The sequence below is a fragment of the Opisthocomus hoazin genome, chromosome Z (genome assembly GCF_030867145.1).
Source record: "Opisthocomus hoazin isolate bOpiHoa1 chromosome Z, bOpiHoa1.hap1, whole genome shotgun sequence".
Classification (NCBI taxonomy): Eukaryota; Metazoa; Chordata; class Aves; order Opisthocomiformes; family Opisthocomidae; genus Opisthocomus; species Opisthocomus hoazin.
This window is the reverse complement of record NC_134454.1, coordinates 74,348,131-74,374,329: the sequence shown is the minus strand read 5'-3', so window position 1 is coordinate 74,374,329 and position 26,199 is coordinate 74,348,131. Positions and strand designations below refer to the sequence as shown.

Here is a 26,199-nt window from a genome sequence, read left to right as displayed (position 1 = left end):
GAAAGTTCAGTTTTCAATCAGAAACCGTCTTGCCAGAGGGCAAGACAGGATGTAAAAAGTTGGGTAAAATAAAAAAGTATTTCTTAATTTTCAAGTATTTTACCTTGATACTGTTATTATATTTATAAGATAGATAAAAATTTATGTAAATACAGCTGTACATAAACATATATACACAAAATAGCACTAGTTTATTGGTATTATTTTATCTGTAAAATCTTCAGTTGCTTTTTCAAATCCTTGTTTGTTTTGATACATACAAAGACAGACTGCAGCATTCAGCATCCTCTTGTAGTAAACTACAACTGATTACCATAACACTTACCTTTTCATCTGGTAGCCGTAAAACAAACAAATGAAAACCAGACGTTAACATAAGCAAACCTCTCCTACTTCAGTTCTGGACAAACCAGAGCACAAATACAGCAACTCAAACACTACAAAAGATGTTTAAATTCCTGTGATGCCTCTCCCTACATTACTGAGATCAAATCGACTTTAAACACACTTTTCTGGGGATGGAATCAAGTTTTCCCCATCACTAACTGGCCAGAAGACTGACTCAGTTCCCTTCTCTTCTGACATCCATAAGCCTGCACTTCTTGGGACAGCCTTCAGTTGTACAAGGAAAAGGACCCAAACATGAAAATTGAAATGAACAGAATGTCACAACATTCCTCCCCTCCACAGTCATCATAATGACTTTGGTCTGCTATGTCTCATTTTTAACTACTAATGTTTTATTTCACAGCTATGTTTGAATTCTCAAAAGTCATTAGAAAAAGCAATTACATTTTGTTTTTTATAGCAGTATAATTTGTCAGTAGGGAAAGGCAATACGAAGAAAGTGAAACCAGTAAAACATTCTTTTGCTATCACACAAGAGACAGGATTCTCCTTCTCTTTCATGATACAAACCATTAAAAAAATCTTTTCCCACTGGTAAACAAGTCTTACCTGAAAATGATGTTTCCTGCACGATCAGCCTTCCATGCCTTCACAAGAGCAAAATCTCCTGTAATTGACTTCTCCAGAATAAAGTGACGGCCGTCAAACTCTCGCACCTACAGAGAAAAGTACACTATTGAGATGCAGGTTTCTTCAAACAGATGTCCCATGTAATAGTTATTTTATGGGTTTAACTTTACAGACTGTTATATTTTGACTTCTTTTCATACTACATAGTTTTATCTGAAAAACTGTAGCTCAACTGTAGAACACCAGAGAAGCACAGAAAGGCTGTAAACCCCAGTTTTATCGTAGTGTCTCTGTTTAGCAAAACAGAACAAGAATCAGATCCATGTTCCTGTTGCTCCACCTACTGGAATTACACATGCTTTTTCCTGCACATCTACCAGCTAACAAAAAACTAAAAAGTGCTAAACCAGAACCACTGAAAAAGTTCGTAATCACTGTCTACTACCAGAAACCTCAAATCTACAACGAAGTGGATTTGAGACAGAGTACTCCAATCACATCATCTGACAGGTTGAATTTCATCTGGTTTTCTCAGCATTTATGGTCAATATTTGTAATGTTATTGTGCCTGAAGCCAGAATATGTAACTGACAAAGAGCTAGCATTTTAATCCTATATAGAAACATGAAACAGCATTTCTCTTAACAACATAGAAGGTTAGAGCATACACAACTACTATTTGAGAGCGATTTAAAATGTCTGAGGTGGGGGGAAGTATAACAAACGTGCATCAGAAGTTAGGTTTTCACTCCTGTAAAAGGACATCTGAGCTTTTATCAAATGACACTTACATTCAAAATGGATTTGGAGAATGGATTTGATTAAATCATGTGAGCCAGGTTATTAGCTCCCCAAAAGACTGAGAAGAGTAAGACAGACTTTTCTACAGATGTTAAAAGTAGAAGAAAACTGTTATCAAAATTGTAAGTTCTTTAATAAACAAAATATTCCTTCAAATGGTAAAACATCTGAAGGACATATTCAGTAAGAAAAATATGGAAAAAAACAGACTAGGTTAGTGATTAGCTACTGAAAATAGCCATGTATAAAACACACTAAAACCACGGTGGGGCAAAAATTAGCTTTACCCCAGAGACATTCCTGAGGTAGTATTTAATGCCATTTTCAGCCTAATTGGAACATACAGCATTATCCCCATGCATTTCTTCAAGGACAGTTATGGCACTGAGAAATCTCTTCCCTTCTCCAAATTCTATATGCAATTTCAGTACGAAGCCCTTGTTTCTCACCTGGAAGCCAAACTCTTTTTAGTCCTTTGCAATCTCAAATACTCAGACTAAATTGCATTTCAACTGTTCACAAATGCATTTCCTGAAAGTTTGTGCCACTTGAGCTCTTCCCTGTTTAACAGGAAAACATCCAATCTCTTCTAATGCTACAGCTTCACATAAAGCTGCACGGCTACTTATTCCACACCACAGTATTTAAGGAGAACCTGCCCCACTAATAGAAGGTTGTTCTCAATCTGTTCCATGCACTGCAGTGGTCTGATACAAGCTTTTGTTTGAATACACAGGAAACCTGGTCAGAGAACTGTCACATGAAGAGTAACTCTGTGAGGCAGGTTTTCACTTGGACCTGTTCTTGATGCTAAGCCACCCTAAAGCTGTAAAAACTTTTCTAACAACACATCAAAGAGGACAGAAATGAGTAGTGGGAGGAAAACTAACATGTCTTGTACCACAGCCATCCTGTTAATCCAATATACCAAGGTTAAACTTGGCCAGGAGGTGCTTAAACTACTGATTATATTGGAAACATGTAAGAAATTCGTATTTCAAAGCAAAAGGCTTCCTAATAACAAACTGACATCTTACCTCTCTTGGCTGGCTGGCAATGGCAATGGTGCCATCAGTGTTGTATTTGATAGGCGCACCCCCTTCCTGCACCAATGTCCCATAGCCGGTACTGGTGTAAAACGCTGGGATTCCTGCTCCTCCTGCTCTAATACGTTCAGCGAGCGTACCCTATGGGAAAACACATTTAAGAAACAGTGATTTGGGAACAACAAATCAAACTTTGATGAATGGCTTGCATGAACTTATTTTTATACCCTGTCATTTGCAGCTCTTCCTTCCGAATTCAGCAGACCGTCACATCTACTTCTTCCTCCCTTTGTGGGACTAGTACTGGGTATGGCAAGAAATGCTTCACATACGGCCATAAATGGCTCAGGAGCACACCATCACACAATTCCCTGTCACCTCCCAAGCTCCAGCACTTTGCTGTGCCTCCTCTCCTTCATCTTGTTTCCCAATCCATTACTCTGAGTACAGAGTTCTTTTTCTCATTCCCACCTGACTACATACGCTAGAAGGCTTTTCTTTTGTATTTGCCAGAAGGTTTCTCTTTCTTAACAGTCCTACATATTTATCTTTTATTCTCCAGCATCTTAAGAAAAACTTCATACCTCACTCCAAATTGAAACAGCCACACACAGCAGATTAAGAAAGGAAGATCAAGTCTGGCGATCTTGGTTGCTTGTGCTAAGAATACCAAGAAGCTGACAGAACAGTATTTCTACTCTATTTGACCATCTCATCTGCATTCTGCTCAATGTCCAGCTGTACCACGGATATTAACAGCCCACATTTCTCATCAGCCTTAATTATGGACTTATGGCCAAAGACATGTCTGCCTGCTTTTCATTCCTTTCCCAATTTTTTTTTTATATTTTTCTTGATTGAAAGCAAGACAAGACTGTCATGGTCAATTATCTAGCTTGATGGCGTTCAAAGCATAGGTTGCACTTTCCCCAGTTACCCTGCAAGAAACACAATGCCTTCCAGTAGATTTACAAAATGGTAGCAAGAGGTGGATGCAAACCACGTGATGACACAATGCCCTGTGTTCCAAACAGCCTTAGCATTTGAAGATCTCACCACGACCTCTCCCTTACCATGCAACAAGGACACAACAGTCCCCCATATTGGCTAAAGTCATACCAAACTTCAAGAGATTTTCCAAAGGGCTATTTTATCTTGACACAAGCATTTCAAATCCCTGCATCTCCCAGCAAGTCACTAACTCATCTTACTGTTTACCATTACACACTGCAGACCCCATTTTTTCATGCTGGATCTACATAACTTGTCTGTGCAGTCCACAAAGTCAATTACACATCTAAAGGAGTTCAAGGTCTTCTAGATAAAAGCACTGAATATTAAGTAGGAAGAAAGAAAAAAATGAATTGTGAGGTGATAGAAAGGTAAGATTTGCAACTTTTGAAATATGAGAAGTGGCAAATGCCTGGTTATTTCCGTGTCAGCTGACTGGGTATAAAAGAAGCTTTTCTGCCTATCTCTGGGATTCTAAGAGACATTACCAAGAGATGGAGCTCAAGACTCTCTTCTCCATAAAAACTTAAGACAATTGCTTTTCCCAGAGACTTAAATCAATAGCTGTTTAAAGCCCAAAGCTTATGTGTCACGTTTGGAAATGCCACACACTAACATGCTGTAGGTTTGAAAAGTAGAGTAATTTCACAGAACTGGATGTCAATAGAATGTAACTGCTACTCATGACTGTAGGATTTCATTGCATTCAGGCTACTTGGGTAGCTAGGCAGTGCTAAAATAGTTAAAACTATGGTGCTAAAAAGTAAAGTTGTAAATATTGGCTCATAACACTATGTAGAGATTAATTTAGTTAAGATTTAATGAACAAGGCCAAGACACATCTCACGAAGAACTGAAATCTCCTAATTTGATTCTTGCCCACTAGATGGCAGGCACTGAACACACAATATCCTCAAAAGCACACAGGCGCTGCCACCAACACCGGCATTCAGCAACTCCCTGGCGTTTTTTCTCCTTACATGGGCCACAGGAGTGAGCATACTTCGTGGGGTTTTTCCCTACAGTCTGGGAGGAACTACCAAAAATCAAGCACTGTGCGATAAAATATACATATATATACACTTGAAATAAATATAATGTAACAAACCATAAAAGGAATCCACACAATATGACCAGTCAGTTTTTAACAGGCCAGTTGCAGCCTACAGCCCACAGTCCTAACATAGCAAGTGCCATCTGTCTTCACTGCACATCTGCACACAAGCTAAACATTTGGACTGCAAAGTAACTTTATCAGAGCTCTTCAGCATTATTCTATGCAGTATTTTAGATTAAAAGAAATCACTAGTCTCATAGAGACGCTCCTTACCTGAGGTGTAAGCTCAACTTCAAGCTCGCCAGCTAAATACTGGCGTTCAAATTCTGCATTCTCTCCAACATATGATGACACCATGCGTTTTATCTGCTTAGTCTGAAGCAGAAGACCAAGTCCAAAATTGTCAACACTGTGTACAAAAAGCCAGACAATACTTAGCATTTAAAATACAGTTTTGTTGTATTCAAAGCACTTGATAAACTTTAACGACATAACAAGATAGGACAAAGTTATCTCCCCTATCCTTTAGGCATAAGAAATTTGAGACAAAAATCAACTTCCAGTTTTTAGGAGGGAGAACATCAAAGCTACAGTTAGAATTTAGGAGTTCAGTGCTCAGACCTCATCTCTTTCAAGGCACTGAATACATGCAAAACTTTATTTTAAAGACATATCACATGCAACAGCTACAAATACCAGCTTAACAAATGGTGTTATTTTATATATCTGTTCCTTTGAAAAGCCTTGCTAAAGGTACATTCACTTTTATAGTGCTGGTTTGCATACAAGGCAAGAGAATATTTGTATTTAAATTTTCTTATTACAGTAAGTAATTCATTTTCTTATTAAGAAACTCCCTACTCCAGCAAAAGGTAGTAACACTGCAGTCAAGATTTTCCTGTCTGTGTCATAATACCAGCTTAAACTGAATGCCAAAGATAACACAACATTTTTCTTGTGCCAGTGTTTCTAAATTCTGATATCCTAAAGACATTACTCTCTAATAGTCTTCGGTATTTTCGAGATATTGGTCACCCTACAGTGTGTACTGATGGGACAAGAACATATTTCAGGAGTTACTGTAATAAAAGGATCTGTAAAAAAAAGCTATTTCAATTTGAAAAAACATAAGGTTAAAATAGAAAACTGGAAATAAACAGAGATGATATCCCAAAGGTATGTTTTCTTCACATTTACAACATATTATGCAGAATATTGGCAGACTGGTAGATGTGTGTGAAGCTTCTCTACATTTATGCTGGTTTCTGCAACATACAAGTGGACAATTCAGACCTTCCAGTCCCACTATGGGAAAGACGCCATGATCCGGAAGCACCTCACAAGAAGTCACACATATTTGCCACTTGTTGTTTCAGTTCAGTATTACTTCATTATCCACACAATGGCTTGAGATTTCAGGATGAGAAATATTGAAAAATGCTAAAAGAATCCTTTAAGAAACCAAACCCAGTATGCTGTAATTAACATGCACCTGTGCTAAAATATATGCATCCTACTGGAAACACCACTCCAGAAGTGCTCAAAAAAGGTTGTCTGTATTTTCTAATTCTACTAATTGCTTTAATGGAGTATATCACTTTCCTGTATAAATCTTACCCTCTTGGTACTCTTACACCACAATGTCTACAACACTGTTTCCTTCTTTAGGTACTGTCAGAAATGAACTCATTCCACTAGTGACCGGATGGAGAAAGTAATGCATCAGACTGCTTTCCTTTTATTCTCCCTCCTTACACCTTACCCAAATGATCAGTAAGTACATCCCCTAACCCTGGCTTTATAAGCTATGGTGATGGGGAAAAAATGTAAAGGGGACATGTATAACTACTGTAATATAAATCTATACTGATGATACAAAAAAATACTAACCTAAAAAAAAGGAAAAAAACAAGAACTTAGAAATCAAGATATGATGCTGAGTGAGCTGAGAGGTATTTGTTTTGCACAATAAATCAGTGTAGATTAGAGGAAAGAACCCACTGAGCCACAACCAAACCTCACTAAATGTACATTAGTACTCCACCACCTTAGGATCCATGTCAGACATCCCAGCTGCAACCTCCTGGCATGCTTTCAAAAGGCCAGATTCAAAAAGTTTGCTTTGATACAGTACTCGTTTTCAAACATAAAACTGGTAATGACGAACCCACTTTTACAACAGCACCACAGTCCTCTTCCTTCCAGTGCTGATGTACAGTAGCATGTGCTGCGTGCGAAGGGAGAGGGGCTGAGCAGAGCAGTACCAGCGCCAGCTCTTCACCTCCTGCTACAATACTCACAACAGCTGCATGGACAGACATGCAGTCAGAAAGACCTTTCATCTGCATGCACAACGATGTCTGTTTTAAAGCTAGAACTATTTTAAGAAGATAGCCCACTTCTATGCATAGTCAAGCATTTTGGAAACTGCGTGACAGGAAGTGAAACCAGCTTCTCTGATCTAGTTGTCTGAATTTATCCCATGTTCTCTACATGTAAAGAACTTCACTCCGCAAAGCTTTCTCCAATCCCCAACTTTGATCTATTAAAAAAAAATTAAAAAATAAAAACCTGATGCAATGTTAAAAGTGTTGCAGTGCCAAAGTCTCAAGAATAAAATGTGTGCTGCCTGGAAACAACCTATATTTCTAACTTGCCACAGAAAAAATTTCCAGCAGTTTGAAACTAAAAGAGCTGGGAATAGAACAGAAAGAGGAGTCTTGTGCGCAAAGGGATTAAAAAAAAGAACAAAAATACAAATGCCAGAATTTCACGTATGGTGTTACTCAAAGCAGGACAATCCTTCTCACAAGAAAACCATCAAACCCTGACCTCTTGCTATAACAGGTAATAGGCAAATGCAACAGAGCTAGAAGTTAAACAAAACTGTGCAATGCTTTGTAGTGCAAGAACCAGCAGGGGCAGCTTGAACTGCTAAAAAACCAGTTTGCTACTCTGCATATCATTCAGGTGGTTAACACTGTGCTTATCATTGCAAAATTTGCAAGCTATCAAATGGAAACTAGCAGACACAAGCTTTCTGCATGCAGACACAAAATTCTGAGTGCACGTTCACATGAGAAAGGGATGGCAACAGTGGGTCAGCAACAGATTTGTAATGGTTAAATAAATATCTGCCTCATTTCACCAAGATCTGTAAACCTTCCTCCTAGTCTCAGAAGCTGGACTGAAGCACATTGTCCTTAACAGCATTCTGCATATCGTCCTGCAGGATCCCATATGGATACCCTTGATTCCCTCATCCACTACAGGAAGGTATCCTCCCTGAAAAAAAACTTTGTAGTTACAAATTTCCCTACAGAAATTAAACAGAAAATCGCAAAAAAATATTCTCTGCCACACTCATCCCAAGTTGTTCCTCACTTCTTAAGTCATTCTTTGTCCTCACCTCACAGGCAATCAATTCATTAAAAAATAAAATGCCATGAAGATCAGTCACTGAGCACACAGGTCATACAACCTTCTTTCCCTAGCACAATGAGTAAAGGAATTTTACCTTCAGCAGGTCATGCACTAAGAGGTTCTGCCTGCCTGATAACACAAAACTACTTCAATGCCCAGCCACATTTCATCTTCGGAGCAGCATCACAAAATCCAATTGCTGTTACTCATCTTCTATGTTTATTTAACATACAAATTTTTTAAAAGAAATATAGTACTATCCATCTTTTTTAAAGATTATATCTGCATTCCAGTTTCCAGCTGAAATAACCCTTTTGCTTTCCATGCATATCAGTTTTCTTTATCTCCCTCCAAAAACTCATTTTGAGCACTTCAGCATATTTTACTTTTCCTATGTTTTTTTCTTATATTTGAATGTCCTAAGAAACCAACATTTCACATGGCAGTGAAAATGCTGTTCTCGCTCCTATTCTCCCTACTCTTTGCTCTTTAATTGACACCTCTATCCCAAAATAAAAATAAAAAACTACTTCTGCTTCATGGAAATTTCTTTTAATATAATATTTCAACACAACATTTTTTATGTCACTTACTTGTTCTCCTTTTTCATATTTTGCTGCTTTCTTGGTTGTTTTGTTTTAGGCACAAAAGCCTGTTCAAACTTTACAGCTTAAGTCATGTTTATAATGTAAATGTTACCCCTAAAATACCTGTCTTGAAGGCAATGCCCTTTCTATCAAACAGTAACCATAAAAAGAAAAAAAGATCCTTTACTGAGTGCATGGGAAGAATACATTCTGTACACCTCTTAAAAGGTGGGTTCAGTCCTTTAAAAATTTAAACAAAGGTGAGTGCAACAAAAATGTGTTGTCCTAGATAGGAAGGAAAAAGGCATAGTGGAAGTTGATACAGTTGTTCTGTAGGCTGGCAGTTGTTCTGTAGAGGGGAAGTACACACTAATGCTAGACAAAGAATGTGTTCTTTTGTTTCAAAATTGTTAAGATCTGTAGCAGTTTTCCCATTCCATATTAGGATGAAATCTGAATCAACAGAATACATGAAACACAGATAGGAAAGATCTAACTTGGCACTCATCAAGAATGCAGGTGACGCAAGTTCCCCATACTACAGATACAGATGAGAAAATGCAATGACAATTAAGTAGATCTGGTTGTTCAGCAACACATTCCTTCATATTGTTTTTTCCCCTCTCAGACCTATGAAACCTTCCTGTCAAAAACTAACGTCACACTTTTCTAATAAAAAAATTAGTGAAAGACTACTCCCAGCCAGGTCTAGCTCACGTATCTGCAGCGCACTGGAAGCAGCCAGAGGCAACGTGCCAGTGTCGCACCCCCAATGATCGGTATTGCAGGTCTCAAAACTTTTCTCTTGGGCAGCTCAAGCAAAACACACTCCACAGCACCGCAGGGCAGAGGTGTCCCGGGTTCGGCCGGGAGAGGGTTACCTTTCACCAGAAGCCGGGTGGGGACATGGCCGGTCAGGCTGACCCAGGCCACCGGGTATTCAACACCATGCGATGTCAGACCGGGTCAGGGGAGGAACAGCGGCTGTGGTGGTGATGCTATGCGCTCCCTCGCACTTGTCATTATCGTTGTTGTAATTACTGTTCGCTTCCCCTGCTGCCCTGTCAAACCGCCCTCATCCCGACCCACGAGGTTTGCCTTTTTCTTCCCATTCTGCCCCCCACCCCGCAGGGGGAGGGCTGATGGAGTGGTCTCTTGGCCCTTTGTCGTCGACCGGGGCCAAGCTGTGACAGGAGGTATTACCAAAATTTCCAAGCTGACAAAATCTTCACACATTAACAAGCCCTGCACAGCCTGATGGAGTAGGGAATAGAAAATTGTATTCTTATGCAGAAAAAAAAGGAGACTTAGAATGTCACACTACTCTCGCAAGACACACAAGATGGCTTTTGGGTTGGGTGTTTTTTTTTTTAGTAAAAGGAGATAATAACACTCCCCTCTCTCTCTCTGACTTTGTAAAGACATTTATAGGTGTCTAAGGAAAGCGGAGGTGGTCAGGACAGACTGGCTGCCCTTACTGGGAATGCCGGAAACCGCTGGTAAGCAGCACCAATTAGTATGAGGGCTTCATTCCACATCTCTTAAAGGTAAGTCTTCCCCTGTACTTGTTCAAAGGTTCTCAAGGACCTGTGGTGCATATTCCTGGGAGACCCCGCCACGACCAGGAGTCACTGGTTATGAAAGATTAACATGAATATTTGAGTTTTGGAGAAATAAAACATGTTGACCAAAGAGGAGCTAACACGATGCCCTACCTGACCTGTCTCCTCTCGTAATTTGGGGACTAGAAGAATGGGAGGACAGCTACACCATTCCTGAAGACAGAGGATTGAGAAAGAAACACATGTAGTAAGAATCCTGTGGCAAGGCTCCACCTCAGGCAGAAACCAGTTTCTGGCAGCCTGCTGTTGCTGCAAAAAAGCATATTTATGGATGGTCCTACTCCTGGAGAATGCTTTATGTAAAGGCACTAGTCAGCTTCTGAAGAGACATGAGCAGTTGCTCTATGCATTTGGCAGGTCCAAGCGTTGCATAACTATGCATGAAGCTTGATAACAAATGGACCTGTTCCAGAGCTAGAAATTTTCCTGGCAAGAGGCTTGGAGTGGGAGAGGGAAACAACTTCCTGTATCATTCTCCCCTTAAAAGAGGTTTCATCTCGTCTGTTTTACTTTGTTACATCAGCTTTTTAGTCCTCAAAAGCATCTGCTCCAAGATACATGCAATTAACTTCTCCCGACAGGTCCACATTTTCTAGAGAAGTCCACATATGCTCTCCAGCTAAAAGGAATGCATCAATCACCACCTGTTTGGCACGTCTTAGTAACACAGCCTTAAGCTTTCAGGCTCAGAGGGAAAAGAGCATTTGCCAGAAGACGCCAAACAAAAATGCAGGCACACCAAGAATAAAATATATGTGGACAATCACTCACATAACAGTTCTCGATGACTCATCGTCCCCAGTCATCTAGGTAGCTCTTAACAGTAGGACTATGACCCATAATAATCCCCCATGTGTTACCCTGGAAGATTACGAAGGAGCTAGCTCAGATGATATTCTGTTTCTCCTCCTTTTCTGCCCCCCACTTCCAGCAGAGTACACAGAAGCAGGGCTAGATGAGGTTTGGGAGTCAGCTAACAAGGAGAGGAAAACACATGCGCCTCATAGGAAGGTAAATCAGACAGAGGCATAATGTTGAATGCCCTGTTGATTCTTGAGCCATCATCTTCAGCCACCTTTTTTCTTTCCTTTTTTCTAGGACATTTTCCCATCCATCCTAATTGGAACCGCTTAAAAGAAAGCAGAAAAGAGAGGTAGAAGGTCTCTGAGGGAAGGCGACCAAGAAAAGAGAAGGAAGAGAGAAGTATGGATGCTGCCATATGCTAAGACAGTCCTGGTCAGGAGAAGGAAGAAGTAGGACAGAAAACAGGGCAGTGGGTCACAGCTCCCAGAAACCACAGGAACTGTCTCACCACCTTTTCAGCCCATGGCAAAGGACGAAATAAACTGCACTTAATCCCTCTCAGCTCAGCAGCCTGGGACTTCTTCCACCTTGAGGGGAGAAAAACTTCAACTTTTAAAATTTACCATATTTTTCCTTCATAGTGAAGTTATATGGTATAGACTCAATCCGATAAATACTTGAATTTCAGCATGAATGCATCATACTTCAAAAGTCTCCTGGCTGAAAGCTAGGTTTAACTTCTACTGTCACTTTTCTAAACCCAAGCTGACACAGCTCCTAGACCGTGCTGACTTCTGTATCTGTTTTGTCTTCCTTGTTTGTAATGACAACCAGAAAGTCATCTGCACAGCTGATTTCTCAATAGTTCCATGTAGTGCAGAGTTCAGTACAATTCACCCTGTCAAAAGCCTAAATAACCTCCACACTAAAATTAGCAAGATGACCTGGTCAGATTTTCAGGGATTTGCAGTTCACAGAGCGTCACCAATTTAAGAGCTGTAATAAAGCATCTGATACGTTTCTTTACAAAGAGTGGAGATGATTACAGAAAAAACAACTAAATTGCTTCAAATAATAAACTTAACACTAAAAATATCCTATATGCCTTGCCTCATTATTTTGGCAACTTGCCACGCACAGGATTTTACCTAACTTCACTCTTATCTCTCCACCAAGAGAGATAAACACCATTGGTGACCTTGTATTTCACTTCTGAAAGTATATTTAATTTGGAATATTTGAAGAATTTCTTATGCATATACAAAAATGACACAGACAGTATAAAATACTCTGAGCATCACCCTGTTCATCTTTGTGTACATACAAGCTTTTTTCCCAGTCCCTCACAGACCTTTTCAGTTACATTTTAGCTCTCTGAGCCAACGAATTGCTAAATTCATGCCATTAAAACCACTTGACACCTTATTCCATGTGAAAAACCTTCTCAACTTTCTGTGAATTTGGAATGCAACTTCCACCTGATGGTATTTTAAAACCTATTTTTAAATCTATTTTTAACACAGATAAATAATATAAATACATATGTAAGTGTATATAACATACTTATGTATATAACAGCAATAACAAGGATGGAATTAAGCCATAGGAGTTATATATGCGAGAACAAACCAGGAGTCTGTGGCAAAAATGGCAGACATTTTGTTTATAACAGAAACATACAATTTAAAGCAATGGCTGAAAAATTAGATAACCTTAAACATTTATCAATCCTGCCTTAAATTTGAAATATTTAATTGCTGAGAACATAAAAATACCTTTTGTGCTTTAGAATATGGGGTGCAGCAAATTTACCATTTCATCTCACATCATAAAGTAGTGTCTGATCTAGAGATTTGGCAACTGCAAATAGTCCATTAGGAAAACAAGGGTATTAAGTTCAACGGAACTAAGTAACAGCGCACTCAGGCATCAGGACCAACAGTTCACATGTGTATCTCCAGGCTATTTTCTGCTTACTAATGCACAACATTGTAACATAAAAATAACTTCTTCAAAAAGAGCACAGAGACCAAAGGTTTGAAAAGCTGATAATGGCTTTTAAGCAGCCAGTCTGAATCTGCGATAATCTGACAGCATGCTATCAATCTCCTTTTAGATGATCACCCTAGTGATTAGTAATTAAGACATTAACTATGACTTCTCTATTTTTACTGTAAGTGAAACGCTACTGTTCAACACTATTGCATTGAAAAAGAATGCATATTTACATCTCAAAAGCAAAGCCCAGAGCGAAGAAGCTCATTTGATACAATCCTCAGACCAAATGTGCAGCGACTACAAGTAAGGGACTTCATTTCCACCAAGCACAAATTCAGCCTACTGAGGTGGCAGAGTCAGACACTTTTGTTCTATCTCAGAATGTGATTACACCCAAACTTAGTTACCAATTTCATTAAGCAAAATTAATTAAAAAGAATAATTTGGTGCAAATTTCCTAAACTTTCATTTTAAATATTTGGCTGTGTTGACAAGACAGCGTTTGTGGACAAAGGGCAGGCAACTGACATCGTCTGCCTGGACTTGTGCAAGGCATTCGACACTGTCCCGCATGATGTCCTTGTCTCTAAATTGGAAGGACATGGATCTGACAGATGGACCACTCGCTGGATAAGGAACTGGCTCGACGGACACACACACAGAGTTACAGTCAACGGCTCGATGTCCAGGTGGAGACCAGTGACGAGTGGTGTGCCTCAGGGGTCGGTACTGGGGCTGGTGCTGTTTAATATCTTTGTCGGTGACATGGACAGTGGGACTGAGTGCACCCTCAGCAAGTTTGCCGACATCACCAAACTGTGTGATGTGGTTGACACGCTGGAGGGAAGGGATGTCATTCAGAGGGACCTTGACAGGCTGGTGAGGTGGGCCTGCGTGAACCACATGAAGTTCAACAAGGCCAAGTGCAAAGTCCTGCACATGGGTCGGGGTAATCCCAAACACAAGTACAGGCTGGGTAGACAGTGGCTCGAGAGCAGCCCTGAGGAGGAGGACTTGGGGGTACCGGTGGATGAGAAGCTCAACATGAGCTGGCAGTGTGTGCTTGCAGCCCAGAAAGCCAACCGTATCCTGGGCTGCATCAAGAGAAGCGTGGCCAGCAGGATGAGGGAGGTGATTCTGCCCCTCTACTCCGCTCTGGTGAGACCCCACCTGGAGTCCTGCGTCCAGTTCTGGAGCCCCCAACATAAGAAGGACACGGATGTGTTGGAGCGGGTCAGAGGAGGGCCACGAAGATGATCAGAGGGCTGGAGCACCTCTCCTATAAGGACAGGCTGAGGGAGTTGGGGCTGTTCAGTCTGAGGAAGAGAAGGCTCTGGGGTGACCTTAGAGCAGCCTTCCAGTACCTGAAGAGGCCTACAGGAAGGATGGAGAGGGACTTTTCACAAGGGTGTGCAGTGATAGGACAAGGCTGTAAACTACAAGCGGGCAGTTTTAGATTAGATATTAGGAAGAAATTCTTCACCATGAGGGTGGTGAAACACTGGACCAGGTTGCCCAGAGAAGCTGTGGCTGCCCCCTCCCTGCAAGTGTCCAAGGCCAGGTTGGATGGAGCTCTGAGCAACCTGGTCTGGTGGAAGGTGTCCCTGCTCATGGCAGGGGCTTGGAACCAGATGATCTTTAAGGTCCCTTCCAACCCAAACCATTCTATGATTCTATGATTTGTTGCAACAGGGATCCTGAAACAATAGGTCTGAGAGCCTGCATCAGGCAAGTCTTAGCACAAGCTGACCTGAAACTTCCAAGTCCACTGTAACTTGAAATCAGTATGCAACAAGACACCATGAAGTCAAAAGCAGATGAAAAAACAGCCACATGCAAGAAGGTACTGTATACTAATTACAACTACTTTGGGAATTTACTGAATCGTCATCTAAAATAAGGATCTACTGACATATGTGGAGTGAACCAAATTGAAAAAATAATGCAGCAAAAATTTAATAAAATGGATTTTAGTAGCTTACAGAGACAGAATTCTCTAAATTTAAAGGGTTTATAATAACATAGTGTAAATATTTAAAATATGAAAAGCATAGGCAAAACAAGCTATAAGGGAAGGTGTGAAAGGTTGTATTTTAGAAGCATACCCACCTACCATGGTACCTCTCACTATCTCCCCTTGTTCACAGTCTCCAGTTTCCCTTGCAGCAAGTTCTGTAAATACCAGAGATACTGGATATTTGTACTGCTTCCCTTTCAAACACTTTGCCTTGTTTGGCTTGGCAAAAGAGTAACTACTCTTAAAGGTGCTGTTTCACTAGCTAGCACACAGCCTATGCACTGGCATGAAGCACAGCAACAGACAGTATATTTAGTAGTACAATGTTTCTAACTAGAGTGCCTAAGAATTCCCCATACACTACTGTACAGCCTGTCCTTGGCAAGCCTTTCAAAGGCCGACACAAGGACTTTACCTGCCAGCAACCACGTGATTCAAACAAGAATTTGCAGGAGGAATCTCCTCCCTATTACACCGCAGCACAGAACAGCAGGGTGTGAGCTTGTGAATATTCTACTCCTCCAAAGATGTTTCCAGACACTGCCAAGCATTTCTAGGCTTTGCTGGACCTTCCTTCCAGCTAGAAAAAAGTTGGTACGAGCACTTCAGGACCTCCTAAATACTGCTTTCCCTTACATGCAAGTGAGGATCTGTCTCCATTGCTGCTATTTTAGTTATAAACAGGTAGCGCTTTAACACATTTTGTGGTTCATGCACATTGAAAGACATGTGACTCAATCCATGTAGCTGCACCATTCTCCAGAACAGGTTGTCTGTCTACGTACTTGGCTCCCACCCTGCTCCAATTACAAGCCGCCTGCTAACCCTGCTGCAGGATGAGAAAACCTAACCACAGGCAATTACCTCCTGTTTACTGGAGAAGAGAAAGTAGCTGCAGTCAGGAAAACAAAAACACAACAAGGCATCAACTGCAGCACAACAGCACTAAAGCCAAACACACCGAATCCGGAGGCATCTTGGAAAGCGCCAAATTACTCATCCCACAAAGCTCCTGACATCTTGAGACTGCAGGAACAATTCACACTTTCAGTACCACTGTAGCAGGGTATGTGATTGCTGTGCTACTTCAGTTTTAAAACCCACTTATTAGTATTTCAATATTTGATAACATCACTACACTTTTTGATGTGGTATTAGAACACACTTAAATTCTATCAATTGCTGTAATAAGGATTCTGATGACAACACCTATGCTTTAACCTGGTTCCCATAACCTACCAAACAACAGCAGGCTAAGTTCCATATAATAGTAATACAATAAATAAGAACAATAGATTACACTGTATTTTGTTATTAATTAATTGCAAAATAAACAATACTGTTCAACATGAGAGCAAAACCAGGATTTTTACAAACTAGACTTTATGAAAAGCCTAGATGCTGTCCAGCATTTTCAAATCATCACAGTGTTCTGTGAGGAGCTTAGCAGACTTCTGTGAATGCTCACGGAAAACTTGTTTCAAGAAAAAAGGAATTAAATCTCACTTTCCTCCCAGCAATCAAATGTTTCACAGTAATCACTCCAGCCTCAAAGTCCAAAGCATTTTCAGGGAAGTTTGCACTATTTCAAGCCAAATTAATTCTAATCTGTAACACCACCAACTATATGCAGAATACAGTACAAAATGTCTGTTTCTCCATTCTATTCCACAACGCTTCTCTTTTCACTTTTCCTCACATTCAAACCCTCACATCCCTCGCAGACGCATCTGTGCAGTGTCTCTATCTACATATATGTGTGTCATGCAGAAATACGAGTATGAGGAAAGTGAATGATCGCTACTCTACGTGACTGATCTTTCCCCTCAAAATGATTTCTGACTTATTCTCTCTCCTTTTTATCAGCTGGTAGAAATTGTTTCCCACAAGACACACTTTTTAGCAGGGCCTGTTGCGACAGGACAAGCGGCAATGGTTTTGAACTAAAAGAATGTTGATTCAGGTTAGACATAAGGAAGAAAATTTTTACAATTAGGGTGGTGAAACACTGGAACAGATTGCCCAGAGCAGTGGCTGATGTACCATCCCTGGAAACATTCAAGGTCAGGCTGGACGGGGCTCTGAGCCACCTGATCCAGTTGAAGATGTCCCTGCTCACTGCAGTAGGGTTGCAACTAGATGACCCTTAAGGTCCCTTCCAACCCAGAGCATTCTGTGACTCTGTGAAGAGTCTAAGAAGCTTAACTTTGACTGTGTACGTGCCAAATACCAACACAAATCACACCTATTATACAATGAATGTGCAATGGCAAGCATGAAGCACTGGAAAAAAAAAAATCAAGCTCAACATATTGTGAACTTCAGCGTCAAAAGCCTGGAAAAAATATATATAAAAGCTAAATCTGTGTTTTTTGAATGGTATTCTGGTTTCAACTTCTGTTAAATACAGTCAAGTTAAAAATAAAACAGACTGGGATACAAATCTATAGAAAAAGTATATGGGAGATGTAAAGATGCAGCTGAAAATAGCACAAAGCATTATTACATAAATCCCACCTAATTCACTTCTTTGGCAGCGCTGGAGGTATTGAATGGGCAGGGTTTGACATTTCCATTTTTATGAAGAACAAAGTACTTTCTATACAAACAAACTTTCTGGCTCACATAAACTTGTCTTTTTTTTATTCTAACACAGGTACAGAAGAAAAGTGCCCAATGTGGGGGTTTGTTTTGGTTGTTTTTTTTTTCCTTACACCTCTTGTTCTGTAATTGGATAAAAGCTGAGCTTCTACAGAACAGATGGGAGACTTCCAACCCAAGGAAAGGGCTCATAACTGCAAGCATTAATGAAGTTCCATGAAAACAATACTAAATTTTCATTATTATTTCACCACAAATACCTCATTCAAAAGTAGAAGGTTCACGGGTAATAACACAGATATTACCATTTGCTGAAAGTAAGCAACATTATAAAAAATCTAAAAAAAAAGAAAACAAAACACCCCAAACAGAAACAATGCTCACAAATTATCTTCCTCATCAGCTGGGGTGTGTAATCCAGTACATCCAGCTGTGAGAAGACTCTTCTTTCACAAGACTGCTAAAAGAGTTTAGGATGAGCTCCCTTATCAACACAAATTTGCTAAAGAAAGCACAATGTCACTAGGAGACATCAGTGTTCCAATATTCTTCAAATCTCCAATGAACTAAATTACACTGGAATTATTATGTTGCTGAAGGTGACATTTAATAGGATAAGTCACTGAGCCAAGGTTAGGGTCTCCTGCAGATGCTAGCCATCCAACACTGCAAGGAACAGAGTATCAGTCGTACTGACCAGGCTGATTTCAAATACAAACCATTATACTCTGCGTAACAACATTTTTATTTACTTTTGTTTCTATTTTATCAATGCACTTCAGCAGAAGTGGCTGTAGTTATTTCTCTATATGAAGATCATTAGGTATTGTGGAGTCCACTACAACGAACAGCTTGTGTAAAAATTAGCCCTAATGAGAAGCTGAGAAATTATATGTAAAAGACTTATTTTCACTGTCAATCTCACAGGAATTTCTTAACAGGCAAACATTTAAAAAACGAACAAAAAATTCCAAGACCCATCAAAGAGACTCTCCATTATTTCATCATAAACATTCTCCACTGTTGTTGTGGTTTTTCTGAAGTAGCAGAATTACAAAAAGGTCAGAATGCACCAAAATATAGTAAAAAAAAAAATCCCTATTTAGAACTTTACATACACACAAAACAAGCCACTGATACTACATCTAAAGCATCTAAGTCAGAAATTTCCGTTACAGTCATCCACTTAAGTGTATACAAATATACATCATTGCAACTGTCTACAACAGTCACAACAGATGCCTGACAAAGCTGAGTATATTTTCTGGGCTCGTTTCAGAATTAACACTTTCAAACAAAGCTGTGTGTTTAATACAAAAATTCTTATGATGAAATTAAGACTTTTTCATACATACCAGCCTTTTCACATGAACGGAATATTTAGTCTGTACTTATTAAACCACAGACATAAGAATACCTACCCTGCATTATTACTGACTGCTGTTATTCCCTTTACTCCAGTCTTCAGCAAACCCCCAATGAGATTTTCAGGAATCCCACACAACCCAAAACCTAAGTAAAATAAAAGAAAATAAAATATGCAACATGCATTTGATAGAAAAGATTAATCAGAAGTCTGAGAACAGGCACTGTTTAATCAAAAATCTTTTTTGCTTAGAACAAGTATCTTAGCTGACTAAATAAACCAACACTTCTGGAAAGAGTTGCACCATAGTACCGGAATCTCCGAGTCACTAGATGCTTCCCAGTATGGACAAGGGCCATTTAACCATCAGAGGCCTGCTCACACACGAATGGCCTTTGGAGAAGGGCTCCAGGACCTTGCCTATCCTGATGTGTGTCCTAACAACCATACTCACCATTCCTCCTGCTCCTCCTACCCAGCTGTGGTGGTGCAGCCCCTCCCCATGGCAATCCCAGAACCAGCCAACACTGTGCTCCAACTCGCACTACAGGCATGGCTGGCTGGTGTGCAGGGAATGGCGACAGCTTGGCACCTCCCTTGTCTTTGCACAAGAGCAGCAGCTGGGCCGACCAGGCACTCCCTGACCGCACCAGCAACTCCTGATGCCTGGAGTCGCACCCGCCTGGTGAGTGTCACAGCTGCACGGTCTAGGTACTGCTGGAGCTGTATAGCTGCTGTCTAAACGTCAGGACTGCATCCTCTGGATGGCGACCAGGATGGAAAATTACTGATGCCTGAAGTCAGTCATCGTGAGACCCTACACACAGCGGTACCAAGGAAGGCCCCCTGAGCTCTCCCAGTCCGCAGCGGGCTGCACCCAGTAACTCCCTCTGAGCGCGACGCTTCTCAGAGCAACTCGCAAACTACCCGGGCTGATCTCCTCCAGACACAGCCTTCGCCCCTTGGGAAATCGTTTGATTTGAAGTGAGTATTGCACTGAACTCCAGGGGAATTTTTATGATGGTGTGTGTGTATGTGTGTGCGTGTCTGGATCGATTCAAAGTATAATATTCCAGTACTGTGACTGTGATAGCAAATTCTTTCTAATCACTCTCTAAATGCTAAGTTAACCAGTGATTAATAGCTTCTAAATCCCTGTGATTCTCTTTCTCCTTTAACTGTCAGCACACCCTGAATGGCTGCTAAACATATCCTTCAGGCACAGACCGTTGTGGCCTAAGGCCGGTTCTGGATCCAGCCGCACCCAGGCTCCTCTCTGAGAAGGAGTTTAGAAAGCAAGGGGGTCCAGTCCGAACCTGGTGACACAGCAAGGGAGGGTCTCCCTATCCCCTTACACTTTTCTTCTACTCTGTATAAATCACTTTCTACTCAAAACCCCCTTTCGATCCTGTATTCCATTCATTTAATAACCTTGCCAACAAACTCTGTAGGATCACATTTTCTAAATTTTCAGTAAAATCTTTTCTTGCAAAACTTCTGAATGATCACTTCAGTGACCTAACCACTCACTGGCGACACCAGCTAACCTTCAGTTCTTTGCTACACATAACCATGTCAATTAGGAGGAGCGAGGAGTTCTCCCACACACTTAGCCTATAATTAGGTGGTAAAAATCTGGGAATCTTAACGCATTTGGGAAGATGTGTAACTGGAAGAACAGTAACCCAGATCTCCACTCAGACTGATGTGGCCTCAGGCTCCTACCTATTGTGCAACAACGCAGCAGGCCTAAAACAAAATATCATGCCACATTTGAGGCACTAAGTCTTAGGCCAGGCTCTAAGACTACAATTACTACCATTTCCTTCCCAACTACTTGGCCTCAGATCTTCTTTTGTAACAATAACAACAACAAAAATACAGTAATTCTTCCTAGCAAGCATTTTGCTTCATTACACATTTCCAGTGAGGTTTACCATGTTTTACAACATTACACTTCTTACTTCTTCAATACTAAAAATCGCTTATAACCTACTAAACCGAGAGATTGCTTTTTTTTCAGTAGATTGAACACCATGAAATTGCGGAAATTATCTAAGGTATTCAAAAGTTCAAATCACAGTGAAAGTCAGTATGACACAACTTCTTGACTCTTCTGCAAATGCTACACGTAGCCATTTAGTGTAACATAGATAAGTATTATCTTCACTTCCTACGGCCAGAAACAGGTTAGGCGATTTCTTCAAGGTCACAGAGACCCAGGGATTAGGCAGATACAGAATTCAGAGAATGCTACCATAAAAATAATCAAACCAAATTTTATTTCTTCACCATCTGAAATAACAATGCTAACATGAAAAAGCCCAAGCTGATTTGCTGCATTCAAACTGGCACAAGTAAAGTCTAACACTTCACTAGTAAGGAAAAAAATGAATGATTTTTCTGAGCCTTTTTCCCCTCCCCTAAGAAATAAACTCGGATTTTCTCACTGGCAGAGTCTGCCCCTCATTAACAGAGTAGGAAGTCACTTGGTTAAAATACCCATACAAGTATATGGAGCCTCAGATTAGTTAATATTAAAAGAAACATTGTAAAACGGTGAAAAGTATATCATTAACAGAACATGTCATTGCATCCATAAAGAATTTAAATAATTACCACCAACAAGTATAGTTGCTCCATTGGGTATATCTTTCACAGCTTCAACAGGATCAGTATAAAATTTGGTGTTGCGATGACAGCTGGTAGAAAAATAGCATCCATAAATCTGGAACAACATTAAAAGAAACAAGTGAAGGAATAAAAAGCACTATATAGCAGCTTTATAATCATGACCATCCCTCTGGCTAGACAAGGGGGGAAATATATAAAAAAAGATATTGCTACTCTAAACACTAAACATTCGGGGGGACAGAAGGGTTCAGGTCTCCAAAGGAAGGACTCTATTTTCTTTCTATCCCACATATTTTATGTCTTTCACAAGTATTATGAAGGCTTTAGCCTTAATACGAGCTGCATCAATCTGACAATATCCAAACAGATTTTAAATTTCTGAATTCCATCCTAAACTGCTGACAAATTGTAACTTATTGTGAACAGATTCACAAATGCAGTTCCTCAGCATGAGTTAGAGCAACCCAAAGACTGCTCTAAACTACACATTGCTACCTGTAGCTTCAAAGATATGTAGACACTAAACATAAGCAAAAATTGCTGAAGCAGAGAGACAGCATGACCACAAAATCTGAGTGGAGGCCAAGGAACCATATGAAGTATAGTGCTGGGTTTGCGGTATGGTAAGTAGGGACTCCCTTCAACAGAGTGAACCTTTCCCCAGCTTCCTAATGCAGTCTTACAGCTCTTTGTGTTGTTGAAGAACAGTCCAGAACCAGGGAGACTCCAACAAACCGATGAAATATGGAGGGCAAGCAGGAAATCGATATAAATTCCACCCCCAAAACTAGACTTTAAAGTGCAAAGCCATTACACAGTAACCATCATAACTTACATAATAACCGTCATAACTCATCTATTATATTCTTAGGTCACAGTTACCCCAACCTTTATTTTTTCTTCTGCAAGTATCTCCCAATAACACTACCATCATTAATACTAATTAAGTACTATCAAGACATCAGGAGCAACTGACATTTAAGTCACTACATTCACAATCTCCACAAATTGAAAGTATTTTGAAGTTAAAATACTACCCACTGGTGTTCACACTTCTAATTTGGTAGTAGAAATGAGAAATTTTGAACTGTGAAAGCAGAATAATAAGTCAATAAACAATAAACAAGCTAGTCCACACATGTTTTAAATACAATAGCCTAATTCTGCCCTAAAGAGTTGCCTTAACATGCAGTTGCAGCCAGGGCAATAATTTTTGGCTCAGTTTCATGATTACACAAACTGCCTTCTTTATAATATTACGGCTGCAATAGTTTACACTGACTATTAAGAAAATCATTCTGAACAGAGGCTTATCTCCTTTCCACTGGAAACACTGATGTTCCTCTGCTTTCATGGGCTCAAAAAAAAAAAAAATCAGTACATGGGTCATAAGGAACGGTGCCAGCTGAGAAAGTGTCAAAAACCCTTCCCCATGCTCAATTACACCATCACTATTTCTTTCAGAAGTATTTTGTCATAACGACAGTAAGGCTGCAAAGAGCATCTCTTCTGGTCACCTTCGGCAGGCATGTGACAAAATGAGTTTTGCATGCTGGCAGCCTCGGAAGCCCCGGTACAACAGGGCTGCAAGCAGGCATGAGGGCCAGGGCTGGAGGGAGGCCAGGCTGCTGCCATGTCCCTGTACCCACACACAGGAAAATACTTTAACAAGACCACATGGTACCTTTTCTTTGATCTTCCCAACTGCCTGTAACAGCGGGAAGCAACAGAGCAGCATGTGTTACCTATGCATGCATTCCCAGGTTGGATGTCTCTAACAAGGGTATCTGCCTTGCTTCACTAAATATGTTCTTTTCAGTCCCTTTCCCACCCACTCTGCCGTTTGGGAGCAACGGGCTTCAAGCGAGCCGAGGTGCCAGGGATCACCCACTCTCCCCTGCACACCGGTGCAGCAAGCCAAGACCTCAGGAGCTGGCTGCAATTCTGGCAGCCCAGGTTTAAGAGAGAAGTGACGTGGGGACAGATGAGCTCCTAGAATGATCAACAAAATAGAATTAAATTTTATATAGAAGAGCAAAATATAACTCAGCAAAACAAAGGCTGAAAGAGCTATGATTACTTGTCCACAAGAACACCAGGAAGACTAAACACAGGCACAAGAAAGAGAGTAGATGAGGTGTTTCGACTAAAATAAGGCAAGAAAAGCCACAGAAACAATTCTGAAGAGACAAAAAACATTAGCTGGGCGATGGTTACACGTGGGCTGGAAACCATTAGATCAGTGAGGTTTGGCGGGGGCTCCCCGCTGGAAGAGCAAAGCGAGCGAGCCGAGCCCCACGCCTGTACGGAGGGCGGCACACGGCGGGGCTGCCCTCGGCCACCTGCACCCTCCCCGCTGACACCTGCAGCCTACCCCCGGGGAGGGTCGGCGGGGCGACAGCAAGGCTGGAACGCACAGGAGCGGCCTGCAAGTGCAGGGCGAGTTCGAATGCAGGGGAAATTGCAGAAAAAAAAAAAAAAAAAAAAAAAAAAAAGAAAAAAAAATTAAAGCCTCAAAGCCAAACCTCCGGGCCCGGTCCCCCAAGGTCACCGCATCCCAACCCGCCGCCTGGGCCAGGCCTGCCCGGGGCCGCGCTCTGCCGCCCTCCCGCCGCCCGCGGGCCTCCCTCAGGGCCAGACCCGCCGCGCTGACAGGAAAAAAACCAAGCCCAAGCCCACCGCCTCCCCGCGACGCGGCCCCGCCAAGGTCACAGCGGCGAAGGCCCGGGGGGCGCGGAGGGAGGGCGGCTGGGCGACGGCCCGGGGGTCCGGCTGCCCCCCCCCGCCGCCCCCTCGCCTCACCTCAGCCCCGGCGGCCCGGGCGGCGGGAAGGAGGATGCGGCGGCCGAGCGGCTGCAGCAGGAATTTGTGCGCCGCCATCTTCGCGCTGCGCGGCTCTCGGGGTGGGGTGCGGAGGGGCGGCGGGCCGGGCCGGGCCGAGGCGGCGGCTGCTGCTGCTGCTGCTGTCCAACGCCGGGCGAGGAGAGCGGCAGCGGGCGGGAACGGCGGGTGCGGCGGGCAGAGGGAGGGAGGGAGCGTGGGGGGCTCGGCCCTGACGCTCATTGACGTCGGCTGCGACCGAGGCGGGGCCGCCGGAGGGACGAGGGGACGTCGGCTTAGGGGAGCCGGCAGCCGCGCCGCCGGGGCCGCGGCGGCTGCCGGCTCCCGTCAGCCGACATCCCCTCTCAGGCCGCGGCCCAGGCCGGGAGGCGGGAGAGCTGTCCAGCCGGCCCGCGCCTGCCGAGCCCGGGGAACCGGACCGGGCAGGGGGAAGCAGCAGCTCCCGCATGCCTCAGCGGTTTTATTCTTAAAAATCCCCCCAGACCCGCGGAAGACACGCGTGGACAAACGTCTGGGTGTTAAGTTGTAAAGGGGGAGGGGGTGTGTCGGTTTTCTTCCTGATGCTCCTTTAGTTTCCACAGATGGACGGCTCGGGCGCGCCATGACAGATGTCACCCCGTCAAGTTGAGGTGGTTTAAATTTCTGTCCTATCTTTACGACCCAGAACTAAACACCACGATAGTTAAAGCAAGCGAGAGAAGGCTCTGAGGGGTTAAGTTTCCGGCACGTAGCCCTCGGGGTGAGCTTGCCGGCCCCCACCGGGCGCTCGGATGCTATGTTTGGGTGGGAAAATATTACCAAAATAGATGTATACTTGTTTAAGCAGCCATGTGATGCAGGCTGCTGGCATGTCTGCTGCTGCTAGAAGGAAAATTCAAAGCATGCCTCCGCCGCTATTCATGCTTTCTAAAAATACCCCAGATGATCAGTGCGTGCACTAATGGTGCCCGATGGAGCAGAAGGATTCACAGAAAAATGTGATAAGCCGTTTAGATGCAGGAAAAGAGAAATTCACCCCCCACGTGACACTTCTTGCAGGTCACACTGCTCCTCGTCTTGTTTCCAGGCTGTCTCCAACGCAGCTGCCAGCCTCGCTGTACTTAGCCATCGTGGTATGAACACGTGGCAGGATAATTTGCGACAAGGAAGCCGAGGTTTTAGGAGCATGCTGCCAGTCTCCAAAGTGTTTGAGCAGACCCAGTCCATTTTATTCAGAGTGCTGGTCCAGCCTTGCAGGTGCTGGTCCGTGGCCTCTGCCATGCCACCCTCTTAGACATTGCAACAGGTGGTGGTACCTGTAGTTACAGTTCATGTAACAGACAAACCTTTCAGAAGCCAGTGAGGCGTGGTGGAGACTTCCCTGCTGAAAAAGTTTCGGGTTGTTTTTCAACAAAGTCTGGGGCAGTTCCAGGT

General features: G+C 42.2%; 1 protein-coding gene across 1 annotated transcript in view; it reads right to left on the bottom strand.

The window, feature by feature from the left end:
• The window catches only part of OXCT1 (3-oxoacid CoA-transferase 1), an 84,491-nt gene extending 59,484 nt beyond the window's left edge, over nucleotides 1-25,007 (bottom strand). Inside the window, exons 1-6 of the mRNA XM_075410889.1 lie at nucleotides 24,748-25,007; nucleotides 21,931-22,039; nucleotides 19,367-19,457; nucleotides 5,167-5,302; nucleotides 2,817-2,966; nucleotides 958-1,064 (exon numbers count right to left, since the gene is read on the bottom strand). Of these exons, the coding sequence (XP_075267004.1) occupies nucleotides 958-1,064; nucleotides 2,817-2,966; nucleotides 5,167-5,302; nucleotides 19,367-19,457; nucleotides 21,931-22,039; nucleotides 24,748-24,825 (671 nt within the window). The 5' untranslated portion in view covers nucleotides 24,826-25,007. The remainder of the gene's footprint in view (nucleotides 1-957; nucleotides 1,065-2,816; nucleotides 2,967-5,166; nucleotides 5,303-19,366; nucleotides 19,458-21,930; nucleotides 22,040-24,747) is intronic.
• Nucleotides 25,008-26,199: the final 1,192 nt, after the last annotated feature.